This window comes from Eucyclogobius newberryi, unplaced genomic scaffold, assembly GCF_026437365.1.
Source record: "Eucyclogobius newberryi isolate DKJ021-1_F unplaced genomic scaffold, fEucNew1.0.hap1 SCAF_11, whole genome shotgun sequence".
In the NCBI taxonomy this organism is placed as follows: Eukaryota; Metazoa; Chordata; class Actinopteri; order Gobiiformes; family Gobiidae; genus Eucyclogobius; species Eucyclogobius newberryi.
In genome coordinates this window covers 19,090,307-19,113,269 of record NW_027315735.1, presented here as the reverse complement: position 1 = coordinate 19,113,269, position 22,963 = coordinate 19,090,307, and the positions used below count along the sequence as shown (strand labels likewise).

Below are 22,963 nucleotides of genomic sequence, written 5' to 3'. Positions count from 1 at the left end.
ATTTTTTATTTGAATTCACCTGAACTAAGCCATTTGTTTACCACAACTGCTGGAGACAGCTCGAGTTATAACCTGTGATAACAACATTAGCACAGACCTACATTTGAAACACTGACAGAAGATTTCTCCATTGCTGCGTGTTATTAGACAACCAGCAATAAGAGACAGTATGTCCCAACACAACACAGTGAGAACAAAAGTGTAAGAATGGAGCATTTGACTCATCCTGGATCTGAATGTGGAGGAGTGAAGCTGTGTGTGGGAAGACGAGTTGGTTGCCCAGCTGACTAAAGAGCAAGCTCACTAATACAAACTCTTATGTGCATGTTATCCATCCGTTTTAGCGTTTCATATGAGAGCACATTATTTTACGCAACAGGGAAAACCATGTGCCAGTCTGTGTTTGTGTTGAACTCCGAGCCTGATCAACAATATATTTGGATGTGTTCACACTTACACAAGGGCCACATTAAAATTGTGATTAATCTGGGACTAAATTCTAAACCCTGACTAGACCAGGTCTAAACCAGGACTAGAACTGGACTAACCAAGTCTGCATCAGGACTAAACTGGGCTCAAAGCACAACAAAACCAGTGTGAATGCACCTTAACTTGACTAACTTTGAAAATAAGCATTGTATGTGTGAGATAATGTACACAATGCATTCATAAGGTATTCAAACTGCTCCAGAAGTTAGGCTGAAGCATCCAATAAAATGTGGCCCTGGTTCTCAGAATGGCTTTGAGCAACAACACACAGCTAACACAAAGGTATGAAAAAGGCAATTTGAGGAGAAAGGGCCTTTTTCAATGATTAAAAATAACTGTGATCATGTGTCTTTTAGTAAAGGTCCCCTAGAGTTGGCCAAAACCTGTACGTCAGAACAAAGGACTGGATGCCCTGTTTTAGGAATGCTTTGTTCGTGACTGTCCAACCATGTGCACATCCAATCAAGTGGCTCGAAATGGAACGTCCCACACAACATCAGATGCTCCTTTACTTCCCACAATACATTAAGCTTAGTCATATTTTAAGTTCCTGCACCTTAAATATAAACCTGTGCATTTTTGATCCACATGTACGTAGAACCTTGTGAAAGCTTTTACAACTGCAGTCCCAGACCAAACTGTTTATTTTCCAGCCGGCCCCAGGGCGGCCATGATTGAACATTCTTTGTGAGGAATGTGTGGAATCCTTATTTGGAAACGTAATCGAGCGCATTTTGTTTCTTCTTACAAAAAGTTATTTATGAATGTGGTGAGTGTACATGGTTTGTGGTGGTTGGAGGATGACGCCAACTGGCAAAAGCAGTGTGAACTGGTCAGACTGCCCCAGGGCAACTGTGGCTACAGAAGAAGCTTTCCACCAGGTGTGGAATGATGAATGAATCATACAATGAATAAAGTGCATTTAAAAAGTTCAAAAACAGCGCTATATAAATCTAAAGGATTACTGTTATTAAACCGTCTTAATTACAATTTGTAATTATTATTTACGTGATACATTATTTAAACATAATGTAAAGTGATGTAAAGCTGGTATTTAAAGGTTGATATTAGCAATTTAAGAAATAATCTGTGTCCACATTATGGTACATTAAGTTTAGGGCACATCAAGCTACAAAAGCAAATTCCATGTACAGTATTACAACTCTATTTCCAACTGTTATTCTTAAAATGTAATACAATGTAGGAAGTTAAAGTAGATTCAGTTTATTCATTTAGCACTTTTGATATAAAGCACTTACAAATTGCCTGACAGCAAACAAGTACAACAGAAGACTAGTGTACTAATAATAATGTTTGTACACTGTACAGTGCACTATAAGTAAAGCTACATCCCAAAGGCCCATGCTCATTATTACTATCACACCATCTGTTCTGTTCAAGTGCCCTTAATATGCACAAGAAAAGCACCACAACCTTAGCGTTCTTTTCCATGCCAACATGATGTATATATTATATTTATTTAATAGAGCTAACCTTTATCTGTTTATTTGTTGTATACCACCATCACATAAGTTGCTCCATTACTAAAACTGAGAAACACATATTTACACAAACATATAAACTATTATTTCAAGGGCTGAGCACACAGTGCTGAGACATGTTTCATTTGGAGCGTCAGAGCCCCAGCAGAGTCAGCGGCGGGTCAGCAGGAGTAAGAGCAGAGGCAGGGCAGGCACCACAACATGATGTGATAATTAGAGGGACCACTCAGGCATTGGTTAAACTCAAGTAATATGTTACCAGGCCAGAAAAGAAATGTAGGAGTTTGTTTGAAAAAAACTTGCTTGGAGAATAATAAAACAATACTTTAATATTTCATTTAAAATGTAATACTGTATGGAAATGCAAATATGTGAAAGCCGTTTTGTTCTCCTTTTGTTTTGTTCTCCTTTGTGTGTTTTTTGTCACAATAGTATGGCCACTGGCCTGGCTGTAAACAGCAAACCTTTGTGGGACCTGCTGAAAGGCCTCTTTCAGAACACTAATTGGGAAATATTTAGACTGAGTTTACCTCCCTTACAAATTTATATAACATTGCCTTGTCTGTGTATTGTGTAAAGCTGTGACCAATAATCCCAAGAAAAAAAGTTAAGCTCAATAACAAACAACCCAAAACTGAATGTAATATGGTAATACGTATAGTATAAGGTATACAATATGTAGCTGTTTTCTTACCTAGAAGTGCTTTAAAAAGTTGACTGCCCAGAACAGCAGACACTTTGTCCACACTGGTCTTCAGGATCAGCTCTTCTGGGTCAGTCAGGTTGGCCTGGTACTGTCTGAGCAGCCCCACTGCCCTGTCTGTGTCTGTCACACAACACACACACAAAACACACACAACACACACAACACACACAACACACACGCAGAATAACTTAGACAGATTGAAAAGACATCATGGCTATAGTTTGAGACGATCACTCCCTGACAGACACTTGAAGTATATCACTGACGTTACTGTGGCCAATAACAGAGTTGACACGTGAGCAGAGTAAAGTTAACGGTGCTTACCATACTTATGAACCATGCTGGAGCAGTCAACTTCACAGTCTTTCAGATGGACTACAGCCAAATGTAACGCCTGGGATAAAGCAAGCTCCAACAGTTTAGCTAATTCACTCAGAGTTCAAAATGTGAGACTGTTTGTGACCAATAAGTTTGGAAAAGGCTGTCCGCGAGTGTCCCCTCCCTTCACACATGCCTCGCCTTCACAAACAACACACAGCCCTTAATGACAACATGATCGTTACTAAACATCACTTGAAACATTTTTTACCACTGAGCGCCCTTTGCACTGTCACGTGGATGAGATCTATGCAATAATCTGTTATTAAAACATAATTTCACGGTTTATTTTCACTTTGACGCGGTTTTTTCACAACCAAGTTTAGCGTATGCCGCCATCTACTGGTGGACTAAGGGAATGCAAGAATCACAGACTCCCAGATATATTATGTTTATGTTTTATTGTGGCTCAGTAATACAGTAAAAACACACATAATGGTCCATTTCTTGGTTGAAAGAAATTAAGTAGCAGTGAGATAAAAACATCCAAAAACATTTTCATAATTCATGTACAACATAGTAGACACAGAGAGAAAATACAAACATGTAATCCAGTATAGTCTTTCCGTTTGGTCCAAAATCAAATTGATCATTTTTCAAATGATAATATGATTTTTCTAAATGTTTCTAAAGTCAAGTATAATGTTGACCCAGTACAAATAAGCAGTGGTGGACAGAGTACTGAATATTTGTACTCAGTTAAATCTACTAAACAATTTCTCGTTGCTTTTTAACATGATTTCAGTAGAATTTTTGATCAGTGTTTTGTAAAAAACACACACACAACACACACACACACACACACACACAGAACACGACCAAAAAGCATAATCTAAAATAAGAAAATACAAAAACATATCATCTCTAGACAAATAGAAAAAAAAAGCACTCATGGCCCAATCAAATCAAAATTAAGCCTGAATGTCATTTTTTCTTGCCATTTCTTTATGATGGCCTTTTTCCTGCAATATATTTCAAAGGTATCCATTGTTTTGAGGCAAGAATAAGTTGTTTTAAAGGCCATATTCTTTGGGCTTTGGCCAAACAGAGCAGGCGATTCAGTGCTGTGTTGTAGTTTAGAGCAGGTTTAGAGAAGAGCAGATAATGAGGTGAGACAGCCGTACATTGGGACGATTGGGACTTGAGCTCAACTCACAATTTAAAGAAAAAAGAGATAAGAGATTTTAAATGTAACTAATTACAATTACATGGCTAAAATGACATGCAAGTACCAGTATGCATATAAAATCTACTCAAAAAAGTACAATTACTCACATAATCTGCTCAATTACAGTAACGCGAGTATTTGTAACTAGTTACAAACTACATTTAATCCACCCTAATTGACCATAAAATGACACAAGTCTATAGTTTGGTTAGAAAAAGAGGTACCAATGGTGAGAGATCTTGTGGTGGTGGTTATCAAACTACTTATGGTTAAGAAGTGAAGCAGTTCTCTCCCGTTCCAACTCAGTGAGCATCTTCTGGTTCTCAAACCTTAAAAATCAGATGTCAAGCAGTTAGAGAACAACAGTTACTCAAATGAATACATACTTTATCTTCATCATTCACTCAAATCTAAATCTATTTTGGTATAACTTGCCAAAGAAGGTTACTTTATCATTTTATTACGTAAGGTTATGTTTTATATTTATCTTTTTCCCTTATAATACAATATCTGGCCTATGACAGACATTTCTTTTCTCATGTTACAAAAGCATTCACATTATTCTAATACAACCGAGTCCCACCATTTCTTTGAATCCACCAATTCAGAAAAGTGGATATCTTACCAATGATAGACAAAGAGCCCCACCATTATCAGAAGCGATGCCACATCCACAGTAATCCAGATGGCTACGTACACTTGATGAGACTGCAACACATGCCCACAGGGTCAGGTATCAGTAACATTTGCACATGCTCAGACTCCACTGCTTTCTTACCATGGTCCAATCTGGCGCGTCCATGTCCTTCAGTGTGTGGCACGAGTTGGTGGTGACAGAGCTTGCCCCAGCGCACCACAGCAGAGAGAAGAGCCACCTTTCATTGACGACCCATAAGTTCACCTCAAAGTTGTCCTCTCGAAGTTCTCTGCCGCACACAAACAAAATCACTGTGAGAAAGTTAGTGTCCTAAATTATGCTAAACTCCGGCATGTTCGCACATGCCTTACATAACATGTTTTAAGTTTGTTCACTCAACCATGAAAGCTCTGCTGTTCCCAATCTGGTTTTGTGAAAGTTTGAAAATATTGCCAAGGTTCTAGGAGTTTGGCCTGTTATAGATAAACTAAACCACAAAAGCTGTCAGTCCAGTAGCACTAATGCATACAGACATTTAGATTGGTAAGGGCTTATGTTACCTGATTTCTATTGCACTAATCTTGCTGTATTTTAAGTTCAAATGACGTCCTTTATTGCTTCTCATGTCTTTTACATTGTTGTAGACCTGGATGAATCCTGGAGCTCTTGCAATGACATATTTTCTTCCTGTTGGGGGAAGCCAGTGCACCTATAAGAACACAACACTTACTTTTGAATGAAAATGAATGAGTTTGTTGTTGTACATTGATTGAAACAGAACATACCAGATTGTGGTCAATGCCAGAGTTCAGGATGGTTGTCACTGTATCATTTGTGTCTTTTTGGGGTTGGCGACTGTACAAATCAAACATCACAGATATGTTGTTCTGCTGAGCCAAGTCAAGGAGCTTCAGTAAAGAGGGGATTTTCTGCTTTCGGGCCAGGGCCTTCTCACCCTCTGAGAGCTGTGAAACCGTTCGGAAGGGATCCGTCTGCATAGGAGACATACATTGGAGTTTTATTTGTAATACAAAAAAATAGTAATGTGCTTCGGTGCATCTGAAGTTCTCACCTTGATAAACCATTCACCTGCATTCAGACTTTCATACTCGGTCAAATTCAGACTGGCACTTGCGTTTAAATCTTTGTTTGGAAATGTTTCTTTAGCATTTGTCGTTCTCCGGAGAAAGTTTGAGTTGTTGTCATGCATCAGAAAGGGTTCTCTGTCCCCACTGTGTTTGGATCACAATTATATCAATAAGTCAATCAAAGTTTATTTGTAGAGCACAATTCATACAAAAGTAACTCTAAGTGCTTTACAATAGTAAAACATATTAAAATCCCAATACAATATAAATCACAACACAAAAATAAAAGTAGAAATAATTAGAGCTGCTTTAAAGTTTATTCTCTGAGCCACAGGAGCCAGTGCAGAGACCTGAGAACAGGACTAATGTGATGGTACTTCCTGGTTCTAGTCAGGACAAATGCAGCCGCATTTTGAAGTTACTGCAGCTGTTTCAAAGCTTGTTTGGACAGGCCAGGCCATTACAATAGCCTAACCTGCTGGGAACCAATTCATGGATTAGTCTCTCCAAGTAGGTTTGGACACTATATTTTTGATTTTTGGTTTTCAATGTTGTTCAGATGATAAAAAGCTTCTGATATCATGGATTTGATGTGGCCGCTCAAGCTCAAATCTGAATCCATTATTACCCCCAGATTTCTAACTTGATCTGTAGGTTTTAGAGCGAGACTCTTTGTTTCTGTGGGTCGAAGACAATAATTTCAGTCTTCAGCTGGAGAAAGTTGTTTTGCATCCACTCACTGATCTGTTGGATGTAGTGACAGTGAATCCACTGGTCCATATTCACCTGCCGACAGTGAAACATAGATCTGAGTGTCGTCTGCATAATTGTGATCGGACACTCCAATGTTAAGTATCAACTGACCTAACGGCAGTATAGGTTGAATAGAAGGATTCCCCGGGATTAACCATTGGGGCACCCCCCAAGATAAGGCCATGTGGTCTTGGCTTCTAGATAGGACCTGGACCAGTTTAGGGCAGAGCTTCAAGGCTTTGCAGAAGGATTCCATGATCCAGAGTGTAAAAAGCTGCACTGGGATCAAACTAAGATAGAGACTTTGCCTGCATCAATACTCAGATGTATGACATTTGTTACTTTGATAAGGGAAGTCTGTGATATGATTTAAAGCCAAACATTTTAATTATTCATTAGAAGATAATTATGAAGCTGTTTGTCTTCAAGAGAGGCTTAAAGACCGCAGATTTAAGGCTCTTGGGAATGTTCCAGATTGAAGTGAAATGATTGGAGCCAACAGACTGCTTAGCATGGACTAAAAAAATCGAATAGACAATGCATCGAGGCGGCATGTAGAGGAGCTCGGACTTGATATATAGTTCTACAAAATGCTGATATAGTAGTCAAAAAAGTAAATTTACCTGAGCTGGACATCGGTCTCAAAGACTTTAACTCCACATGATATGCTGCGATTAAATGACATAATGGTATTTTCTGGGGCCAGCTAAAAGGAAAAAAAAGGTGCATGAGAACCTTCACATTAAGACTCTAGCTATTTCTAAGAATACCTGATTATTTATGCAGTAGTAATGCAGAAGTGAAAATGTTCTATAAAACATATTACATTTTCTGAAATACTTTGACACTTGAAAAGTGATAGTAATTAAAAGCATGTCATAAAATCCCATATTTCAACAAGGGCAGTGCTCACCATGGGAGCTCCTCGATGCCCTATCAGCTCTGGCTTGGCAGGTAACTGTTTCTTCTCTATGAGACAAGGAGACCAGATCCACAAGGGCCACAGGAAGATGACTATGGACACCACAGCAAATGTTGTACCAATGATATATCTAGAAACTGAGAGAACAAAACATTTACCGGTATAAACAATTGTGTTTGATTTTATATATAAATAATTTACTTACAGTTTTGGTTAGTGGTGAACATTGCTTGGAAAACAAGTTTGCTTATTAGCGTTAAGGCCCCAACCGCACCAATTTGCAAAAATGGAGCAGTAGCCTGTCAAAATATAAAAAGAACATTAACAATTTTAAATTGCATTTTAATATTCTATAATATAGTTGTGATAAAATGTGAATATGTCTGATTCCTGGACAATAGTGCAACTGTACCTCTAGCGAGAGTTGAACAGTCCGCCATTCTTCAGGCCACATAAGACTGATGCCTATAACTCCAATAGCAATGAATACAATCCCACCCAAAAGCAACATCTGGGAAAGACAGAATTATGAAATACCAACAACTATCTAATAAATAAATAAATGGTGTATTTCCAAACCTTATGTGCCCAGTGTAGATTCAGTGGTTCTTTTAAGGCAACTTGGGTCAATGCAAACAACTATAACAAAGGAACAATATTATTTAAAACAGTTATCTAAAACCCCATCAATCTAAATTAAAATAATAGTATAATATTTCCTTACCAGCAGGAAGACACAATAAGTAGTTAACAATCCTGAAAGAATGATCAGTACCATGAACCAGTTAATCCACAGCTTCAGAGCTGTGAAACCTTTCCTGTTAACAAAACAAGTGAAGGTATCGTGTGGTTAGCAGGTCATGATCACCAAATCAAATCCAAAAATAACATAGCTGTATTTAGTCCTGAAATGTCTCACCAGTTAACATCTTCTTGATCATTATAACTGACCAGACAAATGTACATCCAGATGAGGGCCAATACAGTGACCCCTGCGACAATGGTGAGCCACAAGCATGCTTTCTACATTACAAGTATATAAACAGAGATAATGGGAGATTAGTATCCCTAGTTATACTTTTTATCTTGACATACTGTTTCATAACCCGATTTGAGACACCACTTGAAAAACAAGTATCAAATTATAGAGCCAAATTTTAAAATCCACTCCCTTCTGTCTACTTGTCAGGGCTTGCAAGTTTGTTTGTTGAATTACAGACGAGACAATCAAGTTCTCAATCATCACTTTATATAGCGAGTTTTCACAACTATAGCATAGTTTTGAAAGAATGATCTGCAGCGAGATGACAAATTAGATAATGCCTGTTGGTATGTTAATCCCAGGAATTTGTGAAGACTTAAAGGAACATGAAATCTAAAAAATATAATACATGATACTGACTTGTTTGGTTTTGGTTGTTTCTCGTGGCTTTCCCCAATAGCAGCTGTACCCGGTCCTGGAGCAAACTACACAACAGCCTTTGCAGTTTTCCATCACCTCATGAGTTCAAGTGGCTGTTTGTGTGCCCCAAAGTGAATGCTGGATAATGAAAATGTGCCGCCAGGACTTGTTAAATTCTGTGCCTCAAACCTATGGAAAGAAAGAAATTGGGCATTAAAATCAGTCAAATGTATGGGTATTAAGGCCTATCAATAGACCCTTGTTGTGTGAGTGGATGCGGGACTCTGTACTGGTGGCACTGACAATAGGCCTGCACCATGGGACACGGAGCAGAACAGGGAATGGAGTCAGACTCATTCACAACACAAACAGAGCCAGTGACAGGCGCATCTGCACACTGGGGCAGGGGAGGGAACAATGAAGACAAAAATAAACAGTTCATACTTAGTAACAGACTGTACTACAAACTGATAAAGTGATAATCTAGAATACTAGCAACGTCTCATCCTTGCATTATCTGCCTGAACAAGCTGAGACATGGAGTTTGGAGGATGTCACCAACTGCCACAGCTCTGTACCAGATAGATTTGGGAATTTACCTGTATTGTTTCTCACCCAGCGAAACCAAACATTGAGCAATACACGTTTCTGTTGGTGGAAAGACAACAAACATGACCTGATTTTCTAGAAGTAGACTATTGCATACTTTTACTACTACTACTTTTACTTTTGTTTGTAAATTTGTCTTCACAGACTTTTTCCTTCTTTATTACAGATGAAGATCAAACTGATTTTCTTAACAGTTGACAATTTGGTAGAGATGGCTATAATGAATTGGTAACATAAGGCTATGATAAAATTGGTGACGTATTTGGAAGCAGTAACCATAGATAAATAAGTTTGTACAAGCTATGGCAGTAACAAGTTTCATTGACTGAAACACCAAATACCAGTCAGCATCTACAAAGAAGTTTTACCAAAGCCATAGAGTGATATGTGAATTATATAGAATAATGCTTACTTTAACTGGTTGACAAAAGATGCCAGATGCCACATAAATTGCTTATCAACTTAATTTGTTACAGTGCACTGTTTAGAACTTTAAAAATATGCTAAAACTATTAAAACACAAACAAAACTAATTTATTTTTTGTGCTTTATTCTAACATCAACACTGCCACTTTGTTGAGCTGCCTTTCCTCTCATTGTTTGGCATGATGCCGTTATTCAAACGTATTAAAAAGTGATGAAGGATTTGAAAAAGCATCTACCCGGTGTAGTGGCAGAGAGAATTACAATAAAACTGTAGCCTACCTGCAGCCCGTGTCTGGTGTTGGTCCGGCTGTAGGACGGTGCTCTCTGTGGGCTCTGGGGGCTCGTGGGTTGAATGTGAATGGGTCACATGAATGGCTGCTTGAGTAAAGGGGTGTCAACCATGGCTTTAACCAAATCTGAGGGGGAGGGGCCAAAATATCAGGTAATAGTCAAAGTTTTGACTTTGCTGTAGTAGCCAAGCCAAGAAAAAAATGCGCTGCACTACGAGAATAAAGTCATTAAGTAACGAGAAAAAAAGTCGTTAATTAACGAGAAAAAAGTCGTGATTTAGGGGCCGATTCAAAGTGACGTGATCAGTTCACTTTCAGCACCACGGTCAGGACGCAAAAGAACGGGCTTGGATGAGTTGACAGTTTAGAACTACATAAAAGCCTGAGATAGATGTTAAAGTGTTTCCTGGCCTTTAAAACGATGTCTTACGTGTGTTTATTACAAGACAAGACACTGCGTTTAGCAGCACCTTTCCTGTTTCGCATCATTCAAACTGTTGGATAAACGCTTTACTTTCTCCATGGTGCAGCTGTAGTGCATCATGGGCTCAAACAGCAGCCGTGCTCCTTCTGACTCAGAGCAGATCAGCTTCATAGCTTTAAACACAGTTCATACAAAACAGAGCTGTTACTGGACTGTACCATTATGTAACACTGAGGGGGGGGGCCCGTAACATGGTGCTGAAAGTGAACCGCGTATCTGCCTTTATTATATTTAAATTATGAGATTTTTCTCGTTATTTAACGAGAAAAAAGTAATTAATTAATGACTTTATTCTCGTAGTTTTTTTTTGGTTGGCCCTTATACTCCGTCGTACAAGCCTAATTGAATCGACTAATGAAAAAATAAAAATATATTTTTATACAAGCTTTAAAATGTGAATCATGATGTATGTCTCCAAAACAGATATTTCACTCTTTTACAGCATTTTATTCGGCACTTGCATAGTATTTATTATTTCATTGAAATGTAAAATGATCAAAACAAAAAATCATGGCCCAAGCCGCTTGTGGTTCTCTCTCTGGACACTAGGGGGCAGGCTGTTCTGCCTCTGTGGGACCAGCGGTGGAGCCCTGGAGCCGTGTTTGTTGACATCGTTTTAAAGGGCAACTAAAACAAGTAAGCAGCTTCTTTTAATCCTAACAAGTACAATTTTATTACATATGTTATTACAAACCCTGTGGTGGACGATAACAACTCTTTGGGAGAGATATTAAGCACAGTCGCCACGTTTGGAATAGGAAGAAGCTAGAACTAGCTACGTTCTCGTTAGCCAAGCCTAGCATGGATCTGATCTTATTATAATATTGTATATAGTTCCATGGCCTAAACCAAGAAGGAAAATCAACTTTACTTATACGTTTGTTACACAATCAGCTGATTTGTCGGTGTGTAAATCATGGATGTATATTGGACAAATTCGATAATTTGTAAACGCATTAATGAAGATAATCTTCTCATGATGATCTGGATTTGGAGTCGATTCATATCCTATATATATAAAACAAATACCCTTTGAATAATACCGTAATTGCCATAGACAATATATACATATTGTCCACCTAACTGTTAACTTAACTTCTGTTTCAGGTTGTTAGAATGGACCAGAAGATTCCGTATGATGACTACCAGCTCCCAGTGGTGTTTTTGCCCTCATATGAAAACCCTCCTGCATGGATTCCACCTCAGGAGGTCTCGGACCACTTCATCTTTTGACCTACTCACTTGTGTTATGTCAAAGTGTGAATAACAAAACTGACACTTTTATCTTTAGAGGCTCCATCATCCTGACTACAACAATGAACTTACCCAGTTTCTACCTCGCACCATTGTCTTAAAGAAACCTCCTGGAGCTCAACTGGGGTTCAACATCCGTGGAGGCAAGGCTTCACAATTGGGGATCTTTATTTCTAAGGTGAATGTAAAGCTGAATCCTTGTAGCTGAGCAAACTACCACAGTTCTCTACCTCTCTCTCTTGTGTGTTTACGTATATAATGACACGTTGTTGACAGGTTGTCCCTGACTCTGACGCACATCGAGCAGGGTTACAAGAGGGGGACCAGGTTCTTTCTGTTAATGATGTGGATTTTCAAGATATAGAGCATTCACGAGTAAGTCACTTGAGTCCAGTAGTACATTGGGAGGAAATCGAGTTAACTAAGTTTGATCAATTTTCTAGGCTGTAGAGATCCTGAAGACGGCAAGGGAAATTCTCATGAGGGTTCGCTTCTTTCCTTACAGTAAGTGCGCTGACATGTCCTTATTGCTCAAACTAGCCCATATCCAGACTTTGTAACATAATTTTATGCTCATCACAATGAGAAAATGCTTATTTGTGTTCATATTTTTTGTCAGATTACCAAAGACAGAAGGAAAGGACTGTACACTAGGTGGCGACAGAGATGACATATTTGTTGTTTAAGATGACAATGACATCTAATTTGTGAGCATTTCTTCTGTTATTTTCTCAGCTCTGACTTAATATAGTTATTGGCTTTTCAAGGACGATCTATGGAAAATTGTATCCATTTATGCCTCTGAATGTACATGCAGCAAAATGCTAAACACTAACCTACAGTTACCAGTGTGTCATGTAATCTGTCACATCAGGGACACTTGATATTAGCACTGGTGGAAAAAGTACGTTAAAAAGTAAGATACTGAGTTTAACACTGTATTAGTAATACTTATGGTACAGCAGCAGAGAACATATGTCTTGTGACATAACATGTGCATGTACATTTCTGAAAATCATTTGTATATTTAAAGCATGTATCAGGGATGATGCTTTTTATTTTATTTCTTAACAGATTTGTAAATTACTAATGTAAAGTGTATGCATTGTTGAGTCATACATTTCCAGCTGGTTAATAAAATGCCTCTTTTGTCCATATTATAAGAATGTATTTGTAAATTGTGTAAGGGTTTGCTTTTTGGCCAAATCTGTAAGAATTAATCAAGATATAGTGAGAGAAAAACATAGCAATTATTTAAACATGCTTCAAAAAAATCTTAATCTCCCCATAAAAAGGCAGGACAACTTGGGTGCAACAATAATTCAATTCTAACACATTCTGTCATGAAGACTTGTGAATGTTGTTGACAGTGAATGTTACTTCAGTTATTGCGTCACCTTGTACTTAACTATAATTTGTCTCACCTTTCTTAAAGCTCTACATAAAATCAGGTTGGACCACTTCAGCAAAAACTGAAATATTTATAGATTTTCCTTGGTTTTCAACATATTTCTCGGCAGTATTTCAATATGAAAACAAAACAAACGAATTAAAAAAAACAGACAAACCAAAAAACAACTTTTGTGATTTATAAAAGAACAGCAAACACAATGTACAATTACTTCTGAATGTCAGAAATACATTTAAAAAATAAATATTTTACAATCAATTATACATCACCATAAAGCTATCAGTATCAGTAAATTACACAGCAGACCACTGCTATCATCCACAGAGGTCTCAATCTGATCATTCCTTCAGTGTCAGTGCAAGTCTAAGGCTGCCGATAAAACCTTACTTCCACTCGGAAAACACAAATACAACTTTAAACATAAAGACTGTATGACTAGATCTATAATTACAACAGGAATCATTAAGACCATTGCAATTCAGAAGTAGCCTTAATAAAAATCTTTTGACCTTTCGTTCATAAACTCAATGTTAACCCATTAACTTTCACAGAGGTGATTTAAATCTAGTCAAAACACGAATATCAAACTGGGGTGTTCTGTAGTTGTTTCTTTAAAGCATACTTAAAATTGTTAAATATGTGACCAGTTTCTCCCACTAATGCCATCTTGACTGGAAAGTCTAGTCTAGCTGCTGTCGTCATTGTTCTGTGCATTTAGGTCTCGTCTACGTTTTCTAGCGAGTCAGCTCTCTGAATGGACAGCTCAGCTGGGTCCATCATGGGAAGAATGTTCTGTTCTGGATACAGCCAGGGTTTTTGTTCTGGAGAGTTCACCGTTTTCCACTCAGGATAGTTTTGTCCCGCCTTATGTACACTCTTCATCACCTGCAATGAATACAAGTCTTTATCAGAGAGCTGTAATCTGACAGTGAGGGTCATAGCCACACCTGCAGTTTCATCTCGGATGACATGAGAGAAAATCTCAATGGTAAATCAAGGTTGTAACACATAGTGCATAAATGTTTATTGCACACCCTCTATCTGCCTCCTTACATTTGTACATACCGTTTTACAAAATAGTTTCAAGGTGAGTGTATGAAACCTGGAGAACAAGTTTTACCAGAAGCAGAGTCCTTTGTCAGCAGTCTTACCAAGACAGGCCTACTCAGTTTCTGTAGTTACCGTTGTCCTGTTCAATACATTAATCTGAAGTCTTTTAAAAGTACTCAACTACTAGACACGTTTTTCTTTTGTCACTAGTCTGACGCACCAATACAGTGCATCAGACAATGTTCACACTGAACATCACTTCCAGTCTCATATATGTAAGTAAAACCTAAAACAACACTGTTGTGGACAGTGCTGACACACATACAGGTCACATACCTGGGGAGCGAGAACTTGAGATGCCGTGTTAACCACCAATTTAGGAAGAGAGCCTGAAATACAAATGACATAAACCCTTATTGTATAATACTAGAGCTGTTAGATCGGACACTTGATTATAATAGCTCACTGGGGACAAAGTATATGTATTATTGTGTACCTTTGGGGTCGGCTTGAGAGAGGTAGTAAAATGTACAGCTATTTGGTCCAAGGGGCTTGATGTAATAGCCTGTCAGAATAGAAATGGCTCTCACCAGGTCACTGCGAGGAGGGTATTTCTGAAATTACAAAAAATACGTATGCATTTTTTTTTTTTAATTGCATGCCAATACATCGAATTAAAATAAGTGTATTAAGAGTAGCACTTGTAGGAAGTAACTTACTGGATGTTTTACTGAGAAGTTAACAATAATGTATTCGTCATCGGTCACTTGCCATGAACGCAATGTTACCACATCTCTGTTTTTAATAGGTTTTGGACAAATCCCTGAAAAAGAAAGTGTTTTTTTTAGATTATGCTCTGCAACCCATATTGCATAGTGTTATGACAATAAATAAAGGGATAGACACATTTTCTAAGGTAAAAGGTAAACATAATATCTGATGGGTTATGGGTAACCCTAACCCTAACCCGATGAAACATTTATGGTACAATAACACGTTGAAGCATTTAGAAGTATTTGTATGTCTGATAAAGGTTTTCTTACATGAGAAGTAGCCCACGTCAGCATTCGCAGAAAGACGCGCAATGTCGAAACTTTCCATCATAGTGGGGTCCCATTTCTTGCGGTACATTCCATCATGAATAACGTCATACATAGTGGCAGCAGATACATCTTTGACAATCATTTTACACTGGAAAAATAAAATGGTTGCGATTTTACTGTAAACTACAAAATAATTTAAACGTATCAGTAAATAATCAATATTTTTTCCAAACATACCTTAATCTTATGGACTTTGGACCCGTTGTTGTTTGGCTTGTTTGGGGGCATCTCGACCCACACCTGCATTCCATTTTTGTCATACTTGTTTACCCAATGCTCTGTGGATAAACACTGATTTTTAAAGTCTGCGAACACAGTCTCGTCCGGTAATATATTTGAAGTCATGTTGTAGCCGTTAAACAGAGATCCGCTCCTCGAGTCTTCAAACTTCAGCGTGTCTCCGTCTGCAGTGTTCTCTATATTTATAGATCAAGAGTCGATCCGTTTGTCCGGTCGAGCGAGAGCACGGAATACCTGAGCAACTCTGACGTCACACAACTTCCGGTACACAGGTGTGTCCTCGGCGTGTACCAGACAAGTATAACCAGGAGCTACGCGTTTCATTGTAAAAAAATAACAGACTTACATTTGACAATAGCTCAACTTAAACTGAATGTCTAAAAATATGTATTATTCTAAATAAAAAAACAAAACTTACGCAGATGTACAGCTTAATGCAGTGTCACTTAGCCACACCCCTTTCGTAATACTCCTGTTATTGCACAAGGCGGTTTCAGTCCGACACAGATGAGTGCTTATGACTCATCTTATATATATAAAAAGGCCAATATATGGATCCAAATATTCTGAAAAGCTTTAAAGTTAATTTAAACCGAAGCCTCACACAAAATGAATGACAGCTGACCACAGTGTAGTTAGGTGAACCTTTATTTTATACCATGAGAAGTCACACTTTCATTAATTTACCTTTCTATACACAAGATGGTAATAGTACTTTATTCACACACATGTTGCTAAACACGAGTAGACAGCATTTTTCAAATAGACAAGAACAAAGCAGAATTTAAGTAGAAATCATCGAAAGCCCCTTGTGTGAAGATGTTAGCTGGGTACGTACATATTTAATACCGTGTACAAATATGCAAACAAGCTACAGCAATTGACCGGTGTCTTTTGTTGTGCTATGGCTATTTATTTGCCCGTGTCATACTTTCTGAGGCTCTTGGTGCAGCCATGAATATGTGACTATGACCAAACCACAGACGCACTGCAGGGTGAGAAAATGGTGGTATTAAATATTGCCAGACACGCAAAAAATTAATATGAAAAAACAGGTTTGCCACAAAGTAACTTTTGGTAACATGTGCAATGTTACATTATCCAGGAGACAATATATAGTATGTAAGAAAATAAATTAACACAAACCAGCAGTATAACACAAGCTAAAGCAGAGGGGAACTGGAAGTGACATCAGCACTTTTTACAGCAAAGGTGTTAGTAAGCATTAGCTGCTCTACAAAACGACTAATGAAGCCATTAAGCGGAGAGCAGGCTTCTATCATTTACACTATTGTGGCTTGATTCAGTGCACAACATCGGTGAACAACAAGCAAGGCATCTGTGTTCTTATCCCTATAAATCCTGCATGGTGAGCATGCTGCATTTTACAACTGTGGAAAACAATATCAACATTGACGTTTGTGGGTAACACCAGAGGGACCAAAATGTCCTGCTCTAGCATGAATAGGTAAACATGACCACTGTTTGAGACAGCATCAGGAAAATTAAAAAGGTCTTATCTAGTTTGAATTGAATTTATACCCAGGCATTTTGTATGCCACCTCTGGTTTATCTGATCAAAATTATCATCTGATTTTCATCCTTTTCTGCTATATAAAATGTAAATGCATTTACTAATTGTGTGTAAAAAGCAAAAAAAATATCTTGTTTAGAAAGGATATGTTAAACCTTATGACAATAATGACAAAGCAAATCCTTTATGAAATCCATTTGCTCTGCATTAAAGTGAAGTCAAAGACATAACTTGACTGCAACTAAATGTCTAAAAATATGTATTATTCTAAAAGTCTTAAATAATTCCAAGCATTTTACTTGACAACATAGACAAGTGTAACAGCACTGGGATTTTGAACTGTGCAATAACTCATAAGCAGATTGCAATGTTCTATATAATACCATGCAACTATTATGAATCTGTAACTTTGTTTAAATGTTTGCTCCATGTGATATTCTGTTTCCATACACATCCACATGGTAACTCTGAAAAGTCACTGAGTTTAAAAGGGAAAGACACGTCCATCCCATCGGCAGTGGGCCAAAGGGTGGAGAGAGTGGCCACTGAGAGACAAGCTGTTGGTGGGAAAAGACAGGCGGAGTGTGGGGCGGCGTACTAGCAGGAGCAACTGCTCTCCGTGACGGTCATCTCTGGTTGTTTCTCCAGATTTATGTTAATCACTGAAAGGAATTAGTTAAGCAATAACATCACAACCATTTAAACTTAGAACGAAGAAAAATGTCACTTGAAATCAAAGTCACAATTTCATGCATCATTCATTCATTCTCCATTGTGGTAGGTTTTTTCTGTAGCCATAGCTGCCTTGGAGCAGATTAATGGAAGCGTGGCAACCCATATCTCCTCGAACCACATTTATAGAAAGCCTTCAACTAATACTGGGAGGGCATATGGTGTATTTAAAAGGATACTGTCTTCTTTGCTTTTTTCTGGTGTGCTATCCATCCCAGGCAGTGCAGCAGCAACACGTCGAAACAGCTGTAAAACAAAGATTCAGCTTTAAGAAAAGGATGTAGGCACTTAAGTGCTCTCACACTAGTGTGCAGACCAGGCATGCACAAACTATGATCATGGCCAAATGTGGCCCTCAGATCCATCTTTGTTGGCCCTCGAGTTTCATGGTGAATTGTCCTCGATTTCCATTATAATTACCACCAAGTTTAAAAATAAGTTTTACCATTATAACTTGGATGACAAACATATTGGCGTAAGACTGACCTGTCATCTAGACAATACAGACTCATTTATGCCTTTTTAATTTGTTGTATCTGTCTAAATCACTACACAATGTGTAATGTACTATATGAGGAATGAGGGAATATTACAGCTCGTCATTCTTGCATCTCACTAAAAACAAAGATGTCCAATGTTGTGTTTTTAGAAATATAACAATACAAAAACTTTGTGCTTTCTGGCAGCATTTCTTTTTGAGCTTGTTCCCGAGTGACACTTTCATCATCATGACAGTGTACTTATATTGCATGTTTCCACCTTCAAGGCACTCGATGCGCTTTATTAGGTAATGTGTGTGAATGATGAGCAGTGTGTGTGAACAGGAACAACCCAAAAGGGAAGTAAGCAGAACTAAAGCTAGTGCGCACTGGGGCCGCTCTAACGTGTGGGAAAACACCCTCCAAAAGAAATAAAATGATAATACCATCATGCTTCCTATATAGAGACACTGGACATTGACCAAACACTTAAAGCTGGTTTAGGATGGAACCAGAACAAAAAACACTAAGTCAGTAATTGTAGAGTAATGCAAACCTTTACAAGCAAGGGGTGTAGACAATTACTGATACTGCAAACACTGAAAGCAACTTCAAAAGACTGCCATCGGCCAAGAAAAGGGGCGAGGAAGATAGACACATGCAGCAGAAAAGACAAATCCAGAACAAGATCGACTATCCTGAGAGCAACTCCTGTACCTGTTTGACATTGTAGCCAGTCTTTGCGCTGGTTTCAATGAACATGACATTGAGCTCCTTTGCTCTTTGCTCGCCCTCCTCCGTGGTGATCTGTCTGCTCAGGTAAAGGCAAAAGGGCCAGTAAAGGGACAGACAGAAATATGAATAGAAAATTGGATAGGCCAAAAAGAGAGGAGAGGGAAAAAAACAAATACACCTCAGTGTGGCATGTTTATTGAGTTATGAATAAAGAAAAGTTAGTTCAGTAATGACACAGGCAGAGAAGAAGACGGGTAGGATAGTGGCTGTTGTGCAGAGTAAAGATGAAGCAAATGGCTCCATAAAACATATTTATACAGATAATAGGAAATAGGAGCCATGAAATATATAAATGGCAGACAACAGTGGCTTTAGCTGACAACCACCAAAATGCAGACTGCTGTAATTATGTGCCTGCACATACACCAACCTGCTTGACGTTATAGCCAGCCTTGGCACTGGTCTCTATGTACATCACATTGAGCTCACGAGCTTTCCTCTCTGCCGCCTCAACAGAAACTTGCCTGCCATGGTCCCAGAGAAGGAGGGGGAGGGATGTGTGGTGGCATGGAGTTGATAGAAACAAGCACACAAAAACACACAAAATAAAATAAAAATGAAAATGACATGCTTGGAACGTGTTGGGAAGAAAATAAACAGACAGAAAATAAAGCTATGATAAGGCAAAACACAAATGTGATTAACAAAAAATAATTAAGACAATAAAAATTGAAAAGCAATACATTAAAAATGTAATAAAACTGGGGTGGTTCCACTAAAAACTGGATGACAACTTCAAGGAAGAATAGTGGGAATCAAGACTTAGGCGGGATTCTAAAATGTATCTGAATGACAAATACAGAAAAATAAAAACTATCCACAAGATATTTGCACACATCAAGTGCCATGTACCTCTTATCTGCCAAGTCTGTTTTGTTTCCAACAAGCATTATGATGACATCGCTTCCTCTTTCTGTCCTCACGTCATCAATCCATTTTGAGGTTTGCTGGAATGAATTGAGGTCTGTAGAAAAAGAAATGCATAAAAAAAAAATAATCTAAAAAACAACAAAAATACACCCACTAAGACATTTATATTTTTCTAATGCAGTACAGAATACACACAGTTCAGAAAATTAAGAAAAGCAGCTATGCAAAAAGATTTCCTTTCACAATTTTTTGAGACATCACAGAACAGCCCTGACTCACTGGTGATGTCATAAACAACCACAGCAATGGTAGAGTCACGGATGTAGCTGGGAATTAGGCTACGGAAACGCTCCTGTCCAGCAGTATCCCAAAGCTGGAGCCGGACCTGAGGACAGGATGGAGGACAGTAACAAAAAGATCCAAAGGTGGAAAAGTGGAGAAATTACAGAACATTAAGGAAATCAAAGCCACAGAAGGAATGTATGAAGGAAAGCAGAAGCCAAGCAGCAGGACAGAATGATGGACAATGAAAAAAAAACACCCCAACATTTCAAAATAGGGAAAACGCTCTTTTTGAATTTCTTTGCATAATAAATATGTCAGCAATCAATAGCTAAGAATGGGTAAAAACATCTAACACTGACAAATACTTCCCCGTGGTGTCAGAAAGTATTTAAAGCCCTTCAATGGATAAAAAGTGAAGGACTATGTTCAGACAGGGCCATGATACCTACTAGCTATGTCATAAACCACCACAGCAGCAGCAGAATCTCGGATGTAACTGGGGATGAGGCTGCGGAAACGCTCCTGCCCGGCTGTGTCCCAGAGCTGGAGTCGAATCTTTGTCCACCATGAACAAATGGGCATGAAATGAAACCAGAGGATGAAACAAACATAAAAAATAATAATGATGGGGACTAAATTATCCACAAAATAATGTAAACAGAATCTAGGAAGATGGCAACAGACTGAAAAACAGGTTTAATGCACGTGTTGCAGGAGTGGTTTGAACATACCGTGCGGTCTTCTAAGTACATTGTTTTTGACAAAAAGTCAATTCCAATTGTTGCCTGTTTGGAGAAAAATAAGGTTTATTGGCCTTAGTGAGAAAATTCACACAATACATGCTACAGATGAAGTATTACCTGGTAAGTGTTGTCAAAACTGTCATACATGAACCTGGTAATAAGTGAAGTCTTCCCAACTGTGTGGACAAACATAGTTTTGTTATCAAGTAGAACATGCACAATTCATTCCTGTAATGGAGCCTATTCAAGTTCCACCATATTACAGTACAATGCTATTGAGCTGGCTAACAGCCTTTGCTAGTTTCTGTGACTAAACGCTTTTCTTTGCTTGTTTTGCCGCTGACTAACACAACCTGCCAGGACAACAGACAGAATCTAGCCTTTTAATATGCTACATTTGGCATATTTACATGTGTTCATGTTAATTAATATGCACGGTGCCATTCAAAATAACGTGAAAACAATACAAACATGAATATCATGAGTAATAACCGCATGAAGCGGAGTCGATGCAACATGGACCTGCTGAGCTGGCACTCTGGGTGGAGCTGGAGCCAAAGGGACAAACTGTGAATTATATGTTAAGTCAGGACCTCAGGGCGTCGCTAGATTAGCTTTATATTTTGAAATAAATTTAAATTGACATAACCACCACTACACAGACTACAAATGCGTTTGAATCCAATAACTTTTAAGAAAGAAAACAGAAAAAATGCTTGGTTTGAACCCAGCGGCCGACGTGGCTCTAACCACAGAGATGCTACAGAAGCTAACAGCGTCCAGCCCGGTCCAGCGGCTCAAACAACACGTCCTGACCCCTGCGCACACTCTCTGTGGAGGGCCAAATAGTGTGCGATTAGACCCATTGCTTAGCAACTTAAACTGGGATTAAGTCATTACAACCGTGTTAGTTTGACTCGCAGCTATCTCTCTGGCAGCTAATTTCCGTGCTAATGCTAATGAGGCGTTCTATTGAGCCGCATTCCTCACAACAGCTCAGATAGTTAGTTTCGAGGATGATAAGACTTAAACCATTTTACACATTTCTAAGAAATACTATTTTGGATTCGGTGCAATATCAGTATTTGTAAAAGGGAAGCATTGCCCAGCAACATAATGACATCATCTCATAACTTATTCCTTGTCTTCACTGCAATGCCCCGGCGACAATATTTCTGTGTAAATAAGTGTAAATAATAATAACAGCACGTCTGCTCTGTGTGTACCGCGATAACATGCGAAACATGACAATATTGATAACATTACAGATACTGTAGCTAACAGAAAAATGCTAGTTAGCTGCCACTGTTAAATTGTCCTCGCATCCTCCAAACTTGATCGTAAATCTTTGACTCACCACTTTGTTCACCCAAAAAAACGAGCTTAAATTTTCGGAGAGGGTTTCCAAACTCTCCACCACCTGTCGTATTTGACATTTTGCCTGAATGAATCAGCTATGAAGCTAGTAGACTTAGCTAAAGATGTGACGTCTAGACCAGAGAAGAGCGAACTGTGTATCTTCAACCGAGACCAACCAGCGCCGGCGGAGAAACAGCGCCCCCATGAGGCCATTACTATTACTGTCCTCACCGGTCAACGTGTGCATTTATCAC

The 22,963-nt window shown here is 38.5% G+C and overlaps 4 protein-coding genes across 9 annotated transcripts in view; 1 reads left to right on the top strand and 3 right to left on the bottom strand.

The window, feature by feature from the left end:
* pdzd11 (PDZ domain containing 11) overlaps positions 1-13,272 on the top strand; it is a 51,041-nt gene extending 37,769 nt beyond the window's left edge. The window contains exons 2-7 of one of the 2 annotated variants that reach the window (XM_072437281.1): positions 11,451-11,490; positions 11,962-12,063; positions 12,146-12,286; positions 12,385-12,483; positions 12,552-12,612; positions 12,728-13,272. In XM_072437281.1, the coding sequence (XP_072293382.1) occupies positions 11,971-12,063; positions 12,146-12,286; positions 12,385-12,483; positions 12,552-12,612; positions 12,728-12,762 (429 nt within the window). In that variant the 5' untranslated portion in view covers positions 11,451-11,490; positions 11,962-11,970 and the 3' untranslated portion in view covers positions 12,763-13,272. Of the gene's footprint in view, positions 1-11,409; positions 11,491-11,961; positions 12,064-12,145; positions 12,287-12,384; positions 12,484-12,551; positions 12,613-12,727 lie in introns of those variants that run through there. The other variant, XM_072437273.1, reaches the window with a different exon arrangement.
* gdpd2 (glycerophosphodiester phosphodiesterase domain containing 2) lies at positions 3,554-9,234 on the bottom strand. The gene is made up of 14 exons (XM_072437201.1): positions 9,046-9,234; positions 8,563-8,666; positions 8,368-8,461; positions 8,223-8,282; positions 8,056-8,154; positions 7,849-7,942; positions 7,635-7,780; positions 7,345-7,427; positions 5,953-6,112; positions 5,666-5,872; positions 5,441-5,589; positions 5,022-5,169; positions 4,869-4,951; positions 3,554-4,572 (listed from the first exon to the last, which is right to left on the bottom strand). Exons 1-14 carry the CDS (start codon positions 9,136-9,138, stop codon positions 4,503-4,505), a joined length of 1,590 nt encoding a protein of 529 aa, XP_072293302.1. The 5' UTR covers positions 9,139-9,234; the 3' UTR covers positions 3,554-4,502.
* Positions 13,273-14,170: 898 nt separating the features above from the next.
* stard14 (START domain containing 14) lies at positions 14,171-16,098 on the bottom strand. Its single transcript, XM_072437225.1, has 6 exons — positions 15,850-16,098; positions 15,613-15,760; positions 15,289-15,392; positions 15,066-15,183; positions 14,906-14,958; positions 14,171-14,404 (listed from the first exon to the last, which is right to left on the bottom strand). The coding sequence occupies exons 1-6, from the start codon at positions 16,015-16,017 to the stop codon at positions 14,234-14,236; spliced, it is 762 nt and encodes a 253-aa protein (XP_072293326.1). The 5' UTR covers positions 16,018-16,098; the 3' UTR covers positions 14,171-14,233.
* Positions 16,099-16,544: 446 nt separating this feature from the next.
* Positions 16,545-22,894, bottom strand: rab41 (RAB41, member RAS oncogene family). Of its 5 annotated transcripts, none has more exons than XM_072437235.1 (8): positions 22,708-22,894; positions 21,468-21,526; positions 21,339-21,392; positions 21,057-21,162; positions 20,305-20,416; positions 19,823-19,916; positions 18,358-18,424; positions 16,545-18,108 (listed from the first exon to the last, which is right to left on the bottom strand). In XM_072437235.1, exons 1-8 carry the CDS (start codon positions 22,784-22,786, stop codon positions 18,044-18,046), a joined length of 636 nt encoding a protein of 211 aa, XP_072293336.1. In that variant the 5' UTR covers positions 22,787-22,894; the 3' UTR covers positions 16,545-18,043. The 5 variants fall into 5 exon arrangements, with proteins under 5 accessions (XP_072293336.1, XP_072293362.1, XP_072293347.1 ...); XM_072437261.1 differs by lacking the exon at positions 19,823-19,916 and adding an exon at positions 19,375-19,468; XM_072437246.1 differs by lacking the exon at positions 21,057-21,162 and adding an exon at positions 20,602-20,707.
* Positions 22,895-22,963: the final 69 nt, after the last annotated feature.